The following is a 13,443-nucleotide window of genomic DNA, read 5'->3' on the forward strand; positions in this document are numbered from 1 at the left end:
CTTTAATAATAGCTTTTAAATTTCCCTATCAACTATTTCACTAGCCAGTCCTTTTAAGACCCTAGGATGAGGTCCATCAGGACCCAGGGACTTGTCAGCCCGCAGTTGCAACAATTTGCTCATTCCCTGGTGATTGTAATTTTCTTGAGTTCTTCCCTCCCTCCCATTTCCTGATTTACAGCTATTTCTGAGATGTTACTTGTACCCTCTACAGTAAAGACTGAGGCAAAATACCTGTTAAATTCATCTGCCATCTCCTTATTTTCTATTATTAATTCCCCAGGCTCACTTTCTATAGGACCAACGCTCACTTCATTAACTCTTTTCGTTTTTAAATATCTATAAAAATTCTGTGTGCCCTCTGATTGTCTTTTAGGGAACTAAAGCAGCAAACAGCAGATCAAATTTGGATAACCTGTAATGAAAACAGCAAGTGCTGGAACTACTCAACAGGTCTGGCGGCATCTATGGAGAGAGAAACAAAGATAATGTTTCGAGTCAAATATGACCCTGAAGAACAAGTTCTTCCTTAACTGTGTTTCTCTCTCCACAGATGCTGCCAGACCTGCTGACTATTTCTAGCACTTTCTATTTTTATTTCTGATTTGCAATCTGTTGCCTTTATTTTACTGGAAAACTTATAATCTGGTTACTGGAGCATGGAAACTTAAAAATCTTTGGCACAGAAGGAGACCACCCGGTACATTCTGCCAGGGCCAGCTGAAAATGAACTATCCAGCCTAATCCCACTTTCCACCACTTGGTTGGTAGTCCTTTAGGTTACAGAGCTTCAAATGCATATCCAAGTATTTTTAAAATGTAGATGAGGGCTTCTGTCTTTCAGGCAGTGAACCCTACCACTCCCTGGGTGGAAGAAAAATTCTCTTCAACTCCCCACTAATCCTTCTACCAAATAATGTTAAATCTTTGCGCCCTGGTTATTGACTGCTTTGCTAAGGGAAGTAAATCCTCCTTTTCCATTTTATATAGGCCTCTCGTAATTCTATACACCTCAATTAAATCTCCCCTCCGTCTCTTCTGTTCCAAAGAAAACAATCCCAGCCTATCCAACCTTTCCTCATAGCTAAAATTCTCTGTTCCTGGTAACATTCTTGTAAATCTCCTCCATACCTATAACCAGAGCAATCAACTACTTGTGCATTCACAAATAATGTTTATTTCTAAACTACATGACTTAAAAATGTATACAATAATGATATTGAGTAATAAGCTGAGCAGCCATTATGATTATAAGTTAGCTGCTATATGAAAGACTAAAGCAATCTGTTCTGAAGGCAAGGTACATTTCCAGCTCTAATTTATGGCAGTTTAGATACAGCTTGTGAAAGAAAAGTAGTTGTCTCCAAGCAGGTTAGGCATGGTGTCACATCAGGATACCACTGTTCAAGCACTCATGAAAATGTTTAAATTGCATGGCTTATTTACCCATTTGTCCCCCTTCATTCTCCCTTTCTTTTCACTTGAAAATGTTTATTCTTTGTGGGATACAGTGTCATAGCCACTACTAGTATGTAGTGCAAGGGACTAGTCCTGATGAGTGAGCTTAGCCAGTGAATGATGACATACTATTTTGCTAATGAAGGCAAACTTGAAGGCTTATGTAATAGGGGTCATAAGATAACTGGTTACAAGTTACCAGATCTGCCATCTTGGGTCTAGACAGCTGTGAGTGGGCTGGTTGTACAGGCTTACAGTAACTTTCCCCCTGTTTTAGGGAAGGCTCAGGTCACACTTTGTACTAACTGCATATTTGACTTCTAAGCAATTGCATTTTCTAATATCCTAATTTTATTAATTAATATTACAAAAATTAAATTCTCTCCATTGTAAACTCTTATTTTTTTTAGCAGAGACACTGCGCTTTTGGTTGAAAGATAAGCAATAATATCTTGTACTTCAGGGAATGTGCAGTCTTTTTAAAATTTGAACCTTCTAGAAGTTTGATTTTACTTGACAATATTATGACAAAAATAATGCTTGTGTACAATTCTTATTCCATTCCTTTTTGGATTTATTATCTGGAGGTGGATGTGACTGGATTTCAGCTTTCATATAAAACACCTTTAAGAACAGCTTTTGAAGCTATACAACTATTAACAAAGGTAAGCTATCTTTTGTTGTAGGATAACCTTAATTACTTCAGAAAGAAAATAAAACTAGAGAGAGGTGTGTGTGCATTTGAGATGTTTATTTATATATATTATATACTGGTGTATATATAAAATGAGTTATTTGTCCTGTATGTCTGGGAACCCCACTCCACTGCAAAATTTTATCTGTCCCAAGTTCTTTGTGCTGCATGGCTACCATTTTCACTCTAACGCCAGCCTCAACCAGCCTTGCTGCATTTTACTCATACCCTGACTTTTATGCTCCTCTCTAGCCATGTTCCTTTGCTGAAGTGACTCTGCACCCTGCTTTCTGACTCTGGCAGCTGCTTCCAAATGTTTCACTCCTGGTGTGAATGCCAAGGAGTGGAAAGCTTGGTGACTTGAGTTTCTGCTGTAGATTTCTGCACAATTTAGCATGGAGGCAAGCATGAAAGATTGTGGGGGAAGGAACCGGGTGGGGGCTGGTGTGGCATAATCATACAAGTGTGTTTGTAAGTGACCCAGCACTACTCGTCCTCTGTGATACGTTGTTCATAGTCAGGCAGAGATGAGATTATTACACCTTTCACTGCATCATGTTTCTGAGAGAAAGGAGAAAACTGCGTGAGAGGCCACCACTGAACACATCTTTCCCTCCCCTCCCCTTTCAGCCTTCCAAAGAGAGCACTCCCTCTGCATCACCCTGGTCCACTCCTCATTTACCCCCAACACAGCGTCTCCTTCCCACACCACATTTCCATTCAAGCACAGGAGATGCACCATCTTCCCTTTTACCACCTCTTCTCACCATCCAAGGCCCCAAATACTCCTTCCAGGTGAAACAACAATTTGCTTGTACTTTTTCCTCCAAAAAGAACATAAATAAAAGGAAACTCTTACTGGGAAACCTAATCCCATGGATTTACCAGAAACTAGGAATGCCAGATCACTGAGCATAAAGCTTTTATGTCTTGTTTGTTTCTGCTGCAGTTTTTCAGTTTAGAGTATAGTGAGTTTCAAAATTTCAGCAGTCCAGTTTAGTGGACTATATTGTACATCTTACTGACCATTATCTTTCATATTCAGGAGTTGGAGCTATATAAGGTAGAGCTTTTATCGAAGCCTGCACTATTAGCTGTAAACAAAATGGATTTGGAGAATGCTGAAGAGAAGTTTAAAGAACTGATGCAACAACTTCAGCAGCCTCAAGGTAATTAGAACTACAGATTGTACAGCACAAAACCCATTCGACCCAGGAGCCTTTGCAGATCAATATTTGAATATGTTATTGTTGTCAATGAGTAATTTTTTAAAATTTAAAATTAAGTTCTCCATTCCAGTTAATTGTATAAGTAGGGACATCACACTCAACAGCTGATGTTTACCTCTGTGGGGTTGATTTTGACTTTTGGCCGATGGACTTCTGTAGGGCACTGATTGTCTGTCCATTCTGGCGCTGAATATACGACCAGGATTTTGAGGCCCTGGCTCATTTAAATTTAAAAGGCGAGCTGTGAGGCGCCAAACAGACGTCCCATTGCAGTTGTTCAGATTGAAACCTCAAGGGGCAGCCGCCAGCAAGGCAAATTGCACCAGGGGTGTCCTGAGACAGTACCATCCCAAATTATTTACCTATTATGGGCCCTGGAGGAGTTCAACTTTGGCAGATTGCATAACTCATGGAACAGGTGGGAGTATGCATGGCACCAAATGCCAATCAGGGTCCTTTTTACATTATTAGGTCTGATTTTCATGCTAAAAGGCCTGTTGCCTGAAACATGCAGATGTTTTGGACTGTTGACCCTTTTCAAACAGCATTGCCACATTGCTGATGATAACAGGTATGGCTGCTAGCCCCATTTTGAGGTTACTGCCTTTCTCTGATGTTAACAGGATGGTGGTTACGAAAATCTATCCTGGTAATTTTAAGACTATCTGATTTTTAACAAACTTCAAAAATCAAACATTCCACTCCTTTTAAAAATGAGGATGTATGCAATTTTAGAGACATCTATGAACTGTTGCATTAATTCCGAAACAAGAGTTGATTTGGGGGCTTTCACTAAACGTATATCATTGAATTCCCTCTTGAGAATAAGCAAACTAGGAACATTGGATGTGAAGTTTCTCCTTTTAATAGTTGCTGTGAAAAATGTGTAAAAGGGGAAATTCTGCTTAACATTCACACTAACATTTTTGGCAAAAGTTTCTGAAACAAGATTTTTCTGGTCTTTGCTCTTCTGAACCATGCATTTTACAAACCCATGCACATCAGTTGCTTACTGCAACAAATTGGACTGAATTTGATTTAAAATTGGACTGGACACATTTATTAGGATAGTGGTTACTGTTTAGCAGCTGTACCAAAAAAGTTAATGAAATCTTGCAATCTATTTTCTGGAGAATAACTGGGAGACTTATAGTCTTATTCCAACCATTCATTGTTTGGTAAAGGATTTTAATTTTGTGTACGTGGCTTTTCATTTCAAGTCAGAAACATCTTTGTACTAAATGTAAAACTCTCCACCTACCTATTGCATTATATTAGCTGTGTGTATGAGTCATTAGACAAAATCACACCAGAAACTGCTGCTAACTGCATTAAATGTACATTGTTTGAAAACATGGTACAAACAAAAAGTTTTGTTGGATATCTGGTGTTAAGTTCTAGATTTCACCATTGTTTAGTAAATAATTTTCAGTAACTTACAAATTTCTGTTCTTGAATTCAAATTCTGTCATTAGATTTGTTGACTAAAAAGAAAATGTTTTTATCTTATATCTTGATTTACTTTTCTTGTTCCACTACAGCTTTCTATCATTTATTACCAGAAGAGATGGTTCCCTTGAGACCGGTCCAGTTTAACCACATAATCCCAGTCTCTGCTTCGACTGAATATGGAATTGAAGAACTGAAGAACTGCATTCGAAAATCATTAGATGTTCAAGATGATGTAGAAAATGAACAGTACCACCTTGAAAAACTGCAGAGTTTACGTTTAAACACTTTCAAATGTACCTAGAACTTGTAAAGTTGCTAGTTATTAGTATGAGTCTTCCACATTGGAGAGCTGAGAGGCTCATGAATATATTTAAATTAAATAGTTGTTTGGCAGTACTGAACTTGAATATAGCTGAAGAAAGTGAATATGCTGTCGAAGCTTTTCATCCTGCATCATCAGGCAGGACAGTTCGCAAGAATACTGATAGAAGAGGGAACAACAATTTATATTGCATGAGAAGAGAGTGCTGATTCGTTGCATCTTTTTCAACCAGACAGGAGCTTGGAGGACAGCTATTCCTTGGTTCATTCTCCATGGTAATGCCTTGACAAATCAGAATCGGTGCCTTGTTTGAATTTGAACAAAAGCTTGGTAGTTAACTGTTCCCTGGTGTATCCTCCATGGTAATGCCTCTACCAATCAGAGTCCACGTGCCAACCACTCAGCACTCTCTTCTCATGCACTATAAATTGTGGTTTCCTTTACTATTGTTACTCTTGTGAACTCTCCTGATAAGTACAAGACGAAAAGCTTTAACAGCACGTCTCTTTTTTCCTGCACTATTTAAATCAGTATCCCATGCTGCAGTTAGATTCATGGGGGTCAGGGCTAGAGGAAAGGTGGTAGGATTAGTTGCAAGTCAATCTTTGAGACCTGATATCATTAAAGTTGTTACATTTGCAGGTACTTCCTCAGTTCATTACGAACTATGAATTTATGGAACCATACAGCACAAAAGGAGATTATTTGACCCATGGTGCCAGAACCATCTATTGGCTACACTTCTCTGCTCCTTCCCTGTAGCCTACAAATGTTTCCTTTTTGTGTATATATCTATTTTTATTTTGGAAAATTATTATAGAGTCAGCTTCCACCATCTTTTCAGGTCATACATTCTAGATCATTATAACTCATGTAAAAATGTTTGCTTTTTTCAGCATCTTTACCCCTCAACCAACCCTATCCTACTTGTTGGGGGAGGATTACAATTGAGGCCTTGTAGTCCCACCAACCAAAATTTCTAAAAACTGATATTGCATGACAATAGATAGTTTGGAATTGTGACTTTGATACTCTCAACTTGGAAAAGGAGAAGTTTATGATGAATACTATAGCTGTACTCTATTGGCATGAAGAAGAGAATTATCAGCAGCAAGAGTGCTAGGAAGGAATTGCAGGCGGGCAGCAGAGAATGCAACAACAAAGGGGGGCCATACAGGAATGGTTTGAAGGACATGTTTTAATGTGTTTCAAAAGTAATGAATAAAAATAATGAAACACCCATATGTTAACCCTCATTAATCTATCTAAGCTTTCTCTTTATATCATTTGATAGAAGAGTATTACCCCAGTAGCTTCAGCAGAGATAGTGGAAAGCTGCTGGGTACTTTCCTAAGGCTAACCTGATAATCTCTGTTAGAGTCTGCGTGCATTTCTGCTGGGGTATGTAATGTATTATTTTAATAAATTTATAGTATTGCAGCAATTGGTGTCATGTTCAGGCTGCAGGGGAAACCACAGTAAACGCTAGAAACCTCACTCTAAATCCAGTAAGGGGCACCATTAGACATTCCATGGTATATATTACACTGTGCTTGACTGAACAGTAAACATAAAATAAAGGTCACTGTCCCAGCCTATTCTGAGTTTCAATTCTGGGAATGATGACTAAGTACCTGCTACCAACACAGCAGTAAAAAGCTAACCTGTATAAATCTATTAACAATGCCATGGAAGATCCAGTCATATTTAATTAACATTTAGCCATGAATGTCAGGCAGGTTCTATATGGGCAGCTGACCCACAAGCTTCATGTCTGGGCAGCAAGTTAAAAACATCATTTGCAACTGTTATTGAACAACCAAATAAAAACAGCATTCCATTTCAGAGGTGGTAATGTCATTAACATGCAAGTCAGTAGATCCAAGTTAACTGGAAGTAAATTTTTATTAAGATAATATATTACAATTATTGTTTCAGAAAAGCATGAGAATTAATCTCAAATGTCGCATTATGTACAACAGTGTGATAATGTACATGGTTAATAGAAGCTTAATACTCAGCCAAAGAAAATGAGCTTTTTCTAGGTCAACACATGGCCAGCAAGTAATATACAATTCTTTAATTGGTGCTACATTCTATAACTGTTTCATAAAAGCATATGAAGTGAGTGTAAAATGGACTGAAAAGTGAAGAAATGTAAATGGCAACATTTTTATTAAGTGTTACCTCAACTGTTTCTCACTCAATGACATTAAGAATACAGCCGGCCTGTTACAATGGCATCTACAACACTATAGCCAAAGACAAATATTGAAGCTGATATTTTAAAAAAAGACATTTCATAAATTATAAGGTGACGTGACCTTGTTACCTTTTTGACATGCAGAGTATATGGTAAATTTCAAACAATATTTTACAGTATTATGGATTGGTGTAAAGAGTACAGTCTGGCTGAAAATATAAGAGACAAGTTATCATATACTTTCAATACCCTGTAATAATAAAGTATCAAATAGAAATTTTTAGCCATTCTAATTGTTTCACAGAAATGTACCTTGTGTTATATAATGGCATATCATTTTAATATCTACAAAGCTAGCTACTTCTACATATACAAATTCACACCACATGTCGATAACAGTGATGCAGTGCAATACAAGGATTATAGCTGACTGTCATATCTGAATGAAAGTGGAAAAATTGATTTTCTGTATTCAGCCTGTACCAGTGAGTGGGCCTAAGTACCACTTGCCAAGTCTGATAATGAAAATCAAATGCTGCAATTGATCCAGGCCACCCTGTCTGCTTGTATTTGATGAAACTGATTTTGGGACAAAATCTTTTTTTTTATTAAATCCCAAATGAACAGTATAGGTGGCTGAAAGAACCTCGCCTACCGTCAGCACAAGCTGAACATTTCTCATCTGCACTGCTAACCGGTGAAATCTCCTGCCTACCCTTAAAACTAATTAAATTATGAACCCACTTTCTGGAAGATGCGAGAACTCTTTTTGCAAATGAAGAGGTGATCAGAAGCATTTTTAAAAAAAAAAACTCAAAAAAAAAAAATCCTTGATGGAGTGGGTGGTCACAGCACTTACAACACCAAAAGCACAAAAATGTTTGCTTGGAACTTACTTGGAGGTGCTCCCCCACTGCACACTGTGAAAGTGCAGCAGACTACCCGTTTGTGTCAATGACGTGTCTGCTAAAGGTTCAGTGGTGGAATAGGAGCAGCTCTTCTGTAAATTCTGGACCTTTTTTTTGCCATCTCACTAAACCTCTCAAAAAGTGTGAGCAGAAAGATTGCAATTATGTCATAGCACTCTGAAAACAAATCAGTCAAAGTATAATAGCATTAGTAGAATCACACTCAACTGAAGCATTCTGATATGGCCAATATATGTCAGTAGGTTCAAGAAATAAAGAGAATCCAATGATAGAACCAATAATAATTTGAATTATACGACCGCACAATTATGTTCATGTGGCTGCCACTAAATGATATGCAATTTAAAAATTGCTCAAACTACTGACATTATGTACCTATCCTTTATTTGATGTAAAACTGTAGGACCTGAAATCTATGTGGGGTTCCATTTGTCTCCCACTATAATCGGTGGGAGATTGAACAACCACTTGGAAAACAATGGAGATCTGGTTGTACCCATCTGACCCTTACAAGGCAAATGATTATCAGGGGTAGAGCAAGAAGGTTGACACTGCAAACATCGAGAGATTTTGCTCCTCAAGCTCAAGCGGGACCTAGTATATCAGTGCTAGAGTGTGCCATTGCATAAACTGTGATCCCAGTTTAACTGCCAAGATCCTGACCTGAGGAAGTTTGGGGCTTAATCACACAATTTATCAATTCAAAATCCTTAGCTTAATATTTCATATAAGAATAATCAGAGATTGTCTCAAATACTTGCCTGTCTGAATGGACAGTCACGATTAGTAGTGATTTTACACAAACATTACAAATACACTGAGAATTACCCACAAATTATTCAACTGAAGATTATAAATAAGCAGCTACTAAGTACAACAGTTCACTATTATATTGAGTCGTTATGCAGAAAAAAAATGAAGAAGTTAGGATGGGTGGCTAAAGCTTGGTTAAAGTGGTAGGTTTTAAGGAGGAGAGGAAAATGGTGAGTCACAAGGACATGAAATAGGAGCAAGAGAAGACCACATGGCCTGTCGACCCTGTTCTACCATTCAGTACAATCATGGCTGATCTTGGACTTCAACTCCACTTCCCAGCCCATTCCCTGTACCCCATGATTCCCTAGAGCCTAAAAATCTGTCTAACCCAGCCTTAAATGTATTCAATGATGGAGCATTCACAACCCTCTGGAGGCTTCCTGCCACCAGCACCCCCCCCTCCCCCACCACACCCAACCACCTGTCTGAAATTTTAAGGGGCACTGGGGAGTCATCAGACAACTTGCCTGCCTTTGGGCCTATTGAGGCCCTTAAGTGGCCATTAACATAGAAACTAGAAGCAGGAGTAGGTCATTAACCTTTCAAGCCTGCTCCGCCATTCAATATGATCATGGCTGACCATCTATCTCAACGCTGTACTCCTGCGCTCTCCCCATACTCCTTGACATCTTTAGAGTCCAGAAACCTATTTTCTTCTTGAAAATATTCAGTGACTTGGCCTCCACAGCCTTCTGTGGTATAGAATTCCACAGGTTCACCAACCTCTGAGTAAGAAAGTTTCTCCTCATCTCAGTCCTAAATGGTCTACCCTGTATCCTGAGACTGTGACCCCTTATTCTAGAACCCCCCAGCCAGAGGAAAAATTATCCCTGCATCTAGGTCTATCCACTCCATCAGAATTTTATACATTTCAATGTTCTCTCATTCTTCTAAACTCCAGTGAATACAGGCCTAGTTGGCCCAATCTCTTCTCACATGACAATCCTGCCATCCCAGGAATCAATCTAGTGAACCTTCGCTGCACTCCCTCTATGGCAAGTATCCTTTCTTAGGTAAGGAGACCAAAACTGCACACAATACACCAGGTGTGGTCTCACCAAGGCCCTGTAAAGCTGCGTACCCCTTGTTCCTGTACTTAAGTCCTCTCGCAATGAAGGCCAACATACCATTCGCCTTAACTGCATGCTGCACCTGCATGCTTGCTTTCAGTGATTGGTGTACAAGGACACCCAGGTCCCTTGGTCCATCAGCATTTCCCAATCTATCGCCTTTTAACTAATACTCTACCATTCTGTTTTTCCTACTGAAGTGGGTAACTACACACTTAGCCATGCATTTGCCCACTCACTCAACCTGTCTAACTTGCCTTGACGGCTCTTAACACCCTCCTCATCACTCACATTCTCACCAAGTTTTGTGTCATCAGCAAACTTGGAAATATTACATTTGGTTCCCTCACCCGAATCATTGATATATATTGAGAATAGCTGGGGCCCCAAGCACTGATCCCTGCGGTAAACCACTAGTCACCGACTGCCACTCCGAAAAAGACTCATTTAGTCCTATTCTTTGTTTCCTGTCTGCTAACCAATTCTCAATCCATGCCAATATATTACCCCCCATTCCATGTGTTTTAACTTTACACACTAACCTCTTGTGTGGGACTTCATCAAAAGCTTTCTGTAAATCCAAATACACCACATCCATAAGGTTCTCCCTCATCAATTCTGATAGTTACATCCTCAAAAACTCCAGTAGGTTTGTCAAATATGATTTCCCTTTCCTAAATCCATGTTGACTTTATCTAACCCCATTGATATTTTCTAAGTGTCCTGTTATCGCATCCTTTATAATAGACTCTAGCATTTTTGCTATTACTGATGTTAGACCAACTGGTCTGTAATTTGTTATTTTCTCCCTCCTTTTTTAAATAGTGAGGTAACATTTGCCACCCTCCAATCTGCCAGGATTGTTCCAGAATCTACAGAATTTTGGAAGATGACAACCAATGCACCCACTACTTCCATGGCCACCTCCTAGGGATTTATCGGCTTTCAGTCCCATTAATTTCTCCAGCACTATTGTTTTAGTAATACTAATTTCCTTCAATTCCTCCTTCTCACTAACTCCTTGGTTCCCTAGCATTTCTGGGAAGTTATTTGTGTCTTCCTCTGTGAAGACAGATCTAAAGTAGTTGTTTAATTGCTCTGCCATTTCTTTGTTCTCTATTATAAATTCTCCCATTTCAGACTGTAAGGGACCTACATTTGCCTTCACCAATCTTTTTATTTTTCCATACTTAGAGAAGCTTTTAAAGTCCTCTTTTATGTTCCTTGCAAGTTTACTCTCATACTCTATTTTTTTCCTCTTAATCAATCTCTTGGTCCTCCAGGCTTGCTACTTTTTCTAGCAGTTTTTTCTAGGAGTCTTTATATGACTCCTTTTTGGATCTAATACTATCCTCAATTTCTTTTGTTAGCCATGGTTGGGCCTATTTTCCTGTTGTGTTTTTGATCCAGAAAGGAATGTATAACTGTTGCAATGCAAACATTCGTTCCTTAAATATTAGCCATTGTTTATCCATAGTAATGCCTTCCAATCTATCTTAGCCAACTCACGCCTCATACCTTCGTAATTTCTTTTGTTAAGATTTAGGACCATAGTTTCAGATCAGCCTACTACATTTTCCACCCTAATGAAGAATTCTATCATGCTATGATCACTGTTCCCTAAATGACCCTGCACAACAAGGTTATTCATTAAAACCTTCTCATTGTACAATACCAAATCTCGGATAGCCTGTTCCCTAGTCGGTTCCTCAACATACTTGTTTAAAAAACCATCTCGTACACACTCCAGGAATTCATCCACCACAGTATTATTGCTAATTTAGTTTCCCAGACTATATATAAAGTCATCCATGATCACTGTAGCACCCTTGTTACATGCATCTCTAATTTCCTGTTTAATGCCATCCCCTACCTTATCACTACTGTTTGGAGGCCTATAGACAACTCTCACTAATGTTTTCCACCCCTTGTTGCTTCTTAGCTCCACCCAGAGTGATTCTACATTTAGATTTTCTGAGCCAATGTCCTCTCTCACTATTGCACTGATTTCATCCTTAACCAACAGCTCCACCCCACCTCCTGTTCCTTTTTGCCTGGTCACCCTGCAGCCATGTCTCTGGAACCTCAATCATATCATTCCTATTTATATCTATTTGCACTGTTAATTCGTCTACCTTATTGCGAATGCTTGGTGCATTCAGATACAGTTCCTTTAGACTTGCCTTTTTAACATTTTTACACATTTTTTTTATACTATGGCCCTATTTGTTGCTAGCCCTTGTTTTCTCTGCCTTCCATTTTTGCTTTCTAATATTCTGTCTTTCATTCCTATCTTTGTTTCCCTCTCTTGTGTCTCTCTACTCAGGCACCCATGCCCCTGCCAATCTAGATTAAACTCTACCCCACAGTGCTAGAGAATACCCCTGCAGGGATAGCGGTCCCTGTCCTGCTGGGTGCAACCTGTCCAGCTTGTACAGGCCCCATCTTCCCCAGAATTAGTCCCAATGCCTCAGGAATCTAAATCCCTTCCTCCTACACCATCTCCCCAGCCACGCATTCATCTGGTCTATTCTCCTATTCCTGATCTCACTAGCACATGGCACTGGGAGCAATCCTGAGATTACTAGCTTTGAGGTCTTGTTTTTTAATTTATTTCCTTGCTCCCTATATTCAACTTTCAGGACCTCATCCCTCTTTTTAACCTATGGCCTTGGCACCGATATGGACTACAACCTATGGCTGTTCTCCGTCAGCCACTCAGTAGGGTTAAAGAAATGTATTCCAGAGCATGCAGCCCAGGTGGATGAAAACTCAGCCAACAATGGTGGAACGATGATGCGCAAGAGACCCACATCAGAGGAACAAGGACTTTAGGGAGGCATCAGAGGAGGTTCCAATTAAGCTTGTGGCAGTGGGGGAACCATGGTTGGGGGTATGCTGGGGTTGGAGGAGATCACAAAGATGGGGAAGGGATAAGGCAATGAATAGATAACACAGATATGAGGATTTTAAATTTGAAGTGCTACCAGACTGGGAGCCAACGTAGATCAGCAAGGACAGAAATGATAGGTGAGCAAGACTTGGTGCAGGCTAGGATACAAGCACAGAGTTTTAAATGAGCTGAAGATTCTGAAGGATGAGGATGGGAAGCCAACTAGGAAAGCAATGAAATAGTCGAGTCTAGAGGTATCAAAGACTGAGCGACCCTTTGTCCAAATCCTTTGTGATTGGTAAAGGTAACCTGGAGAAAGCAAAACTTGTGTAAGTCATTAAAAATGAAATGTTAGTATCAAGATAAAGCCTTCCAAA

At 39.3% G+C, this 13,443-nt stretch overlaps 1 protein-coding gene across 1 annotated transcript in view; it reads left to right on the forward strand.

Annotated features, from left to right (window-relative positions):
* gtpbp10 (GTP-binding protein 10 (putative)) overlaps positions 1 to 7,000 on the forward strand; it is a 33,114-nt gene extending 26,114 nt beyond the window's left edge. Inside the window, exons 8-10 of the mRNA XM_078538440.1 lie at positions 2,046 to 2,123; positions 3,198 to 3,321; positions 4,923 to 7,000. Of these exons, the coding sequence (XP_078394566.1) occupies positions 2,046 to 2,123; positions 3,198 to 3,321; positions 4,923 to 5,134 (414 nt within the window). The 3' untranslated portion in view covers positions 5,135 to 7,000. The remainder of the gene's footprint in view (positions 1 to 2,045; positions 2,124 to 3,197; positions 3,322 to 4,922) is intronic.
* Positions 7,001 to 13,443: the final 6,443 nt, after the last annotated feature.

The sequence above is a fragment of the Cetorhinus maximus genome, chromosome 3, assembly GCF_964194155.1.
Source record: "Cetorhinus maximus chromosome 3, sCetMax3.hap1.1, whole genome shotgun sequence".
NCBI classification, from domain to species: domain Eukaryota; kingdom Metazoa; phylum Chordata; class Chondrichthyes; order Lamniformes; family Cetorhinidae; genus Cetorhinus; species Cetorhinus maximus.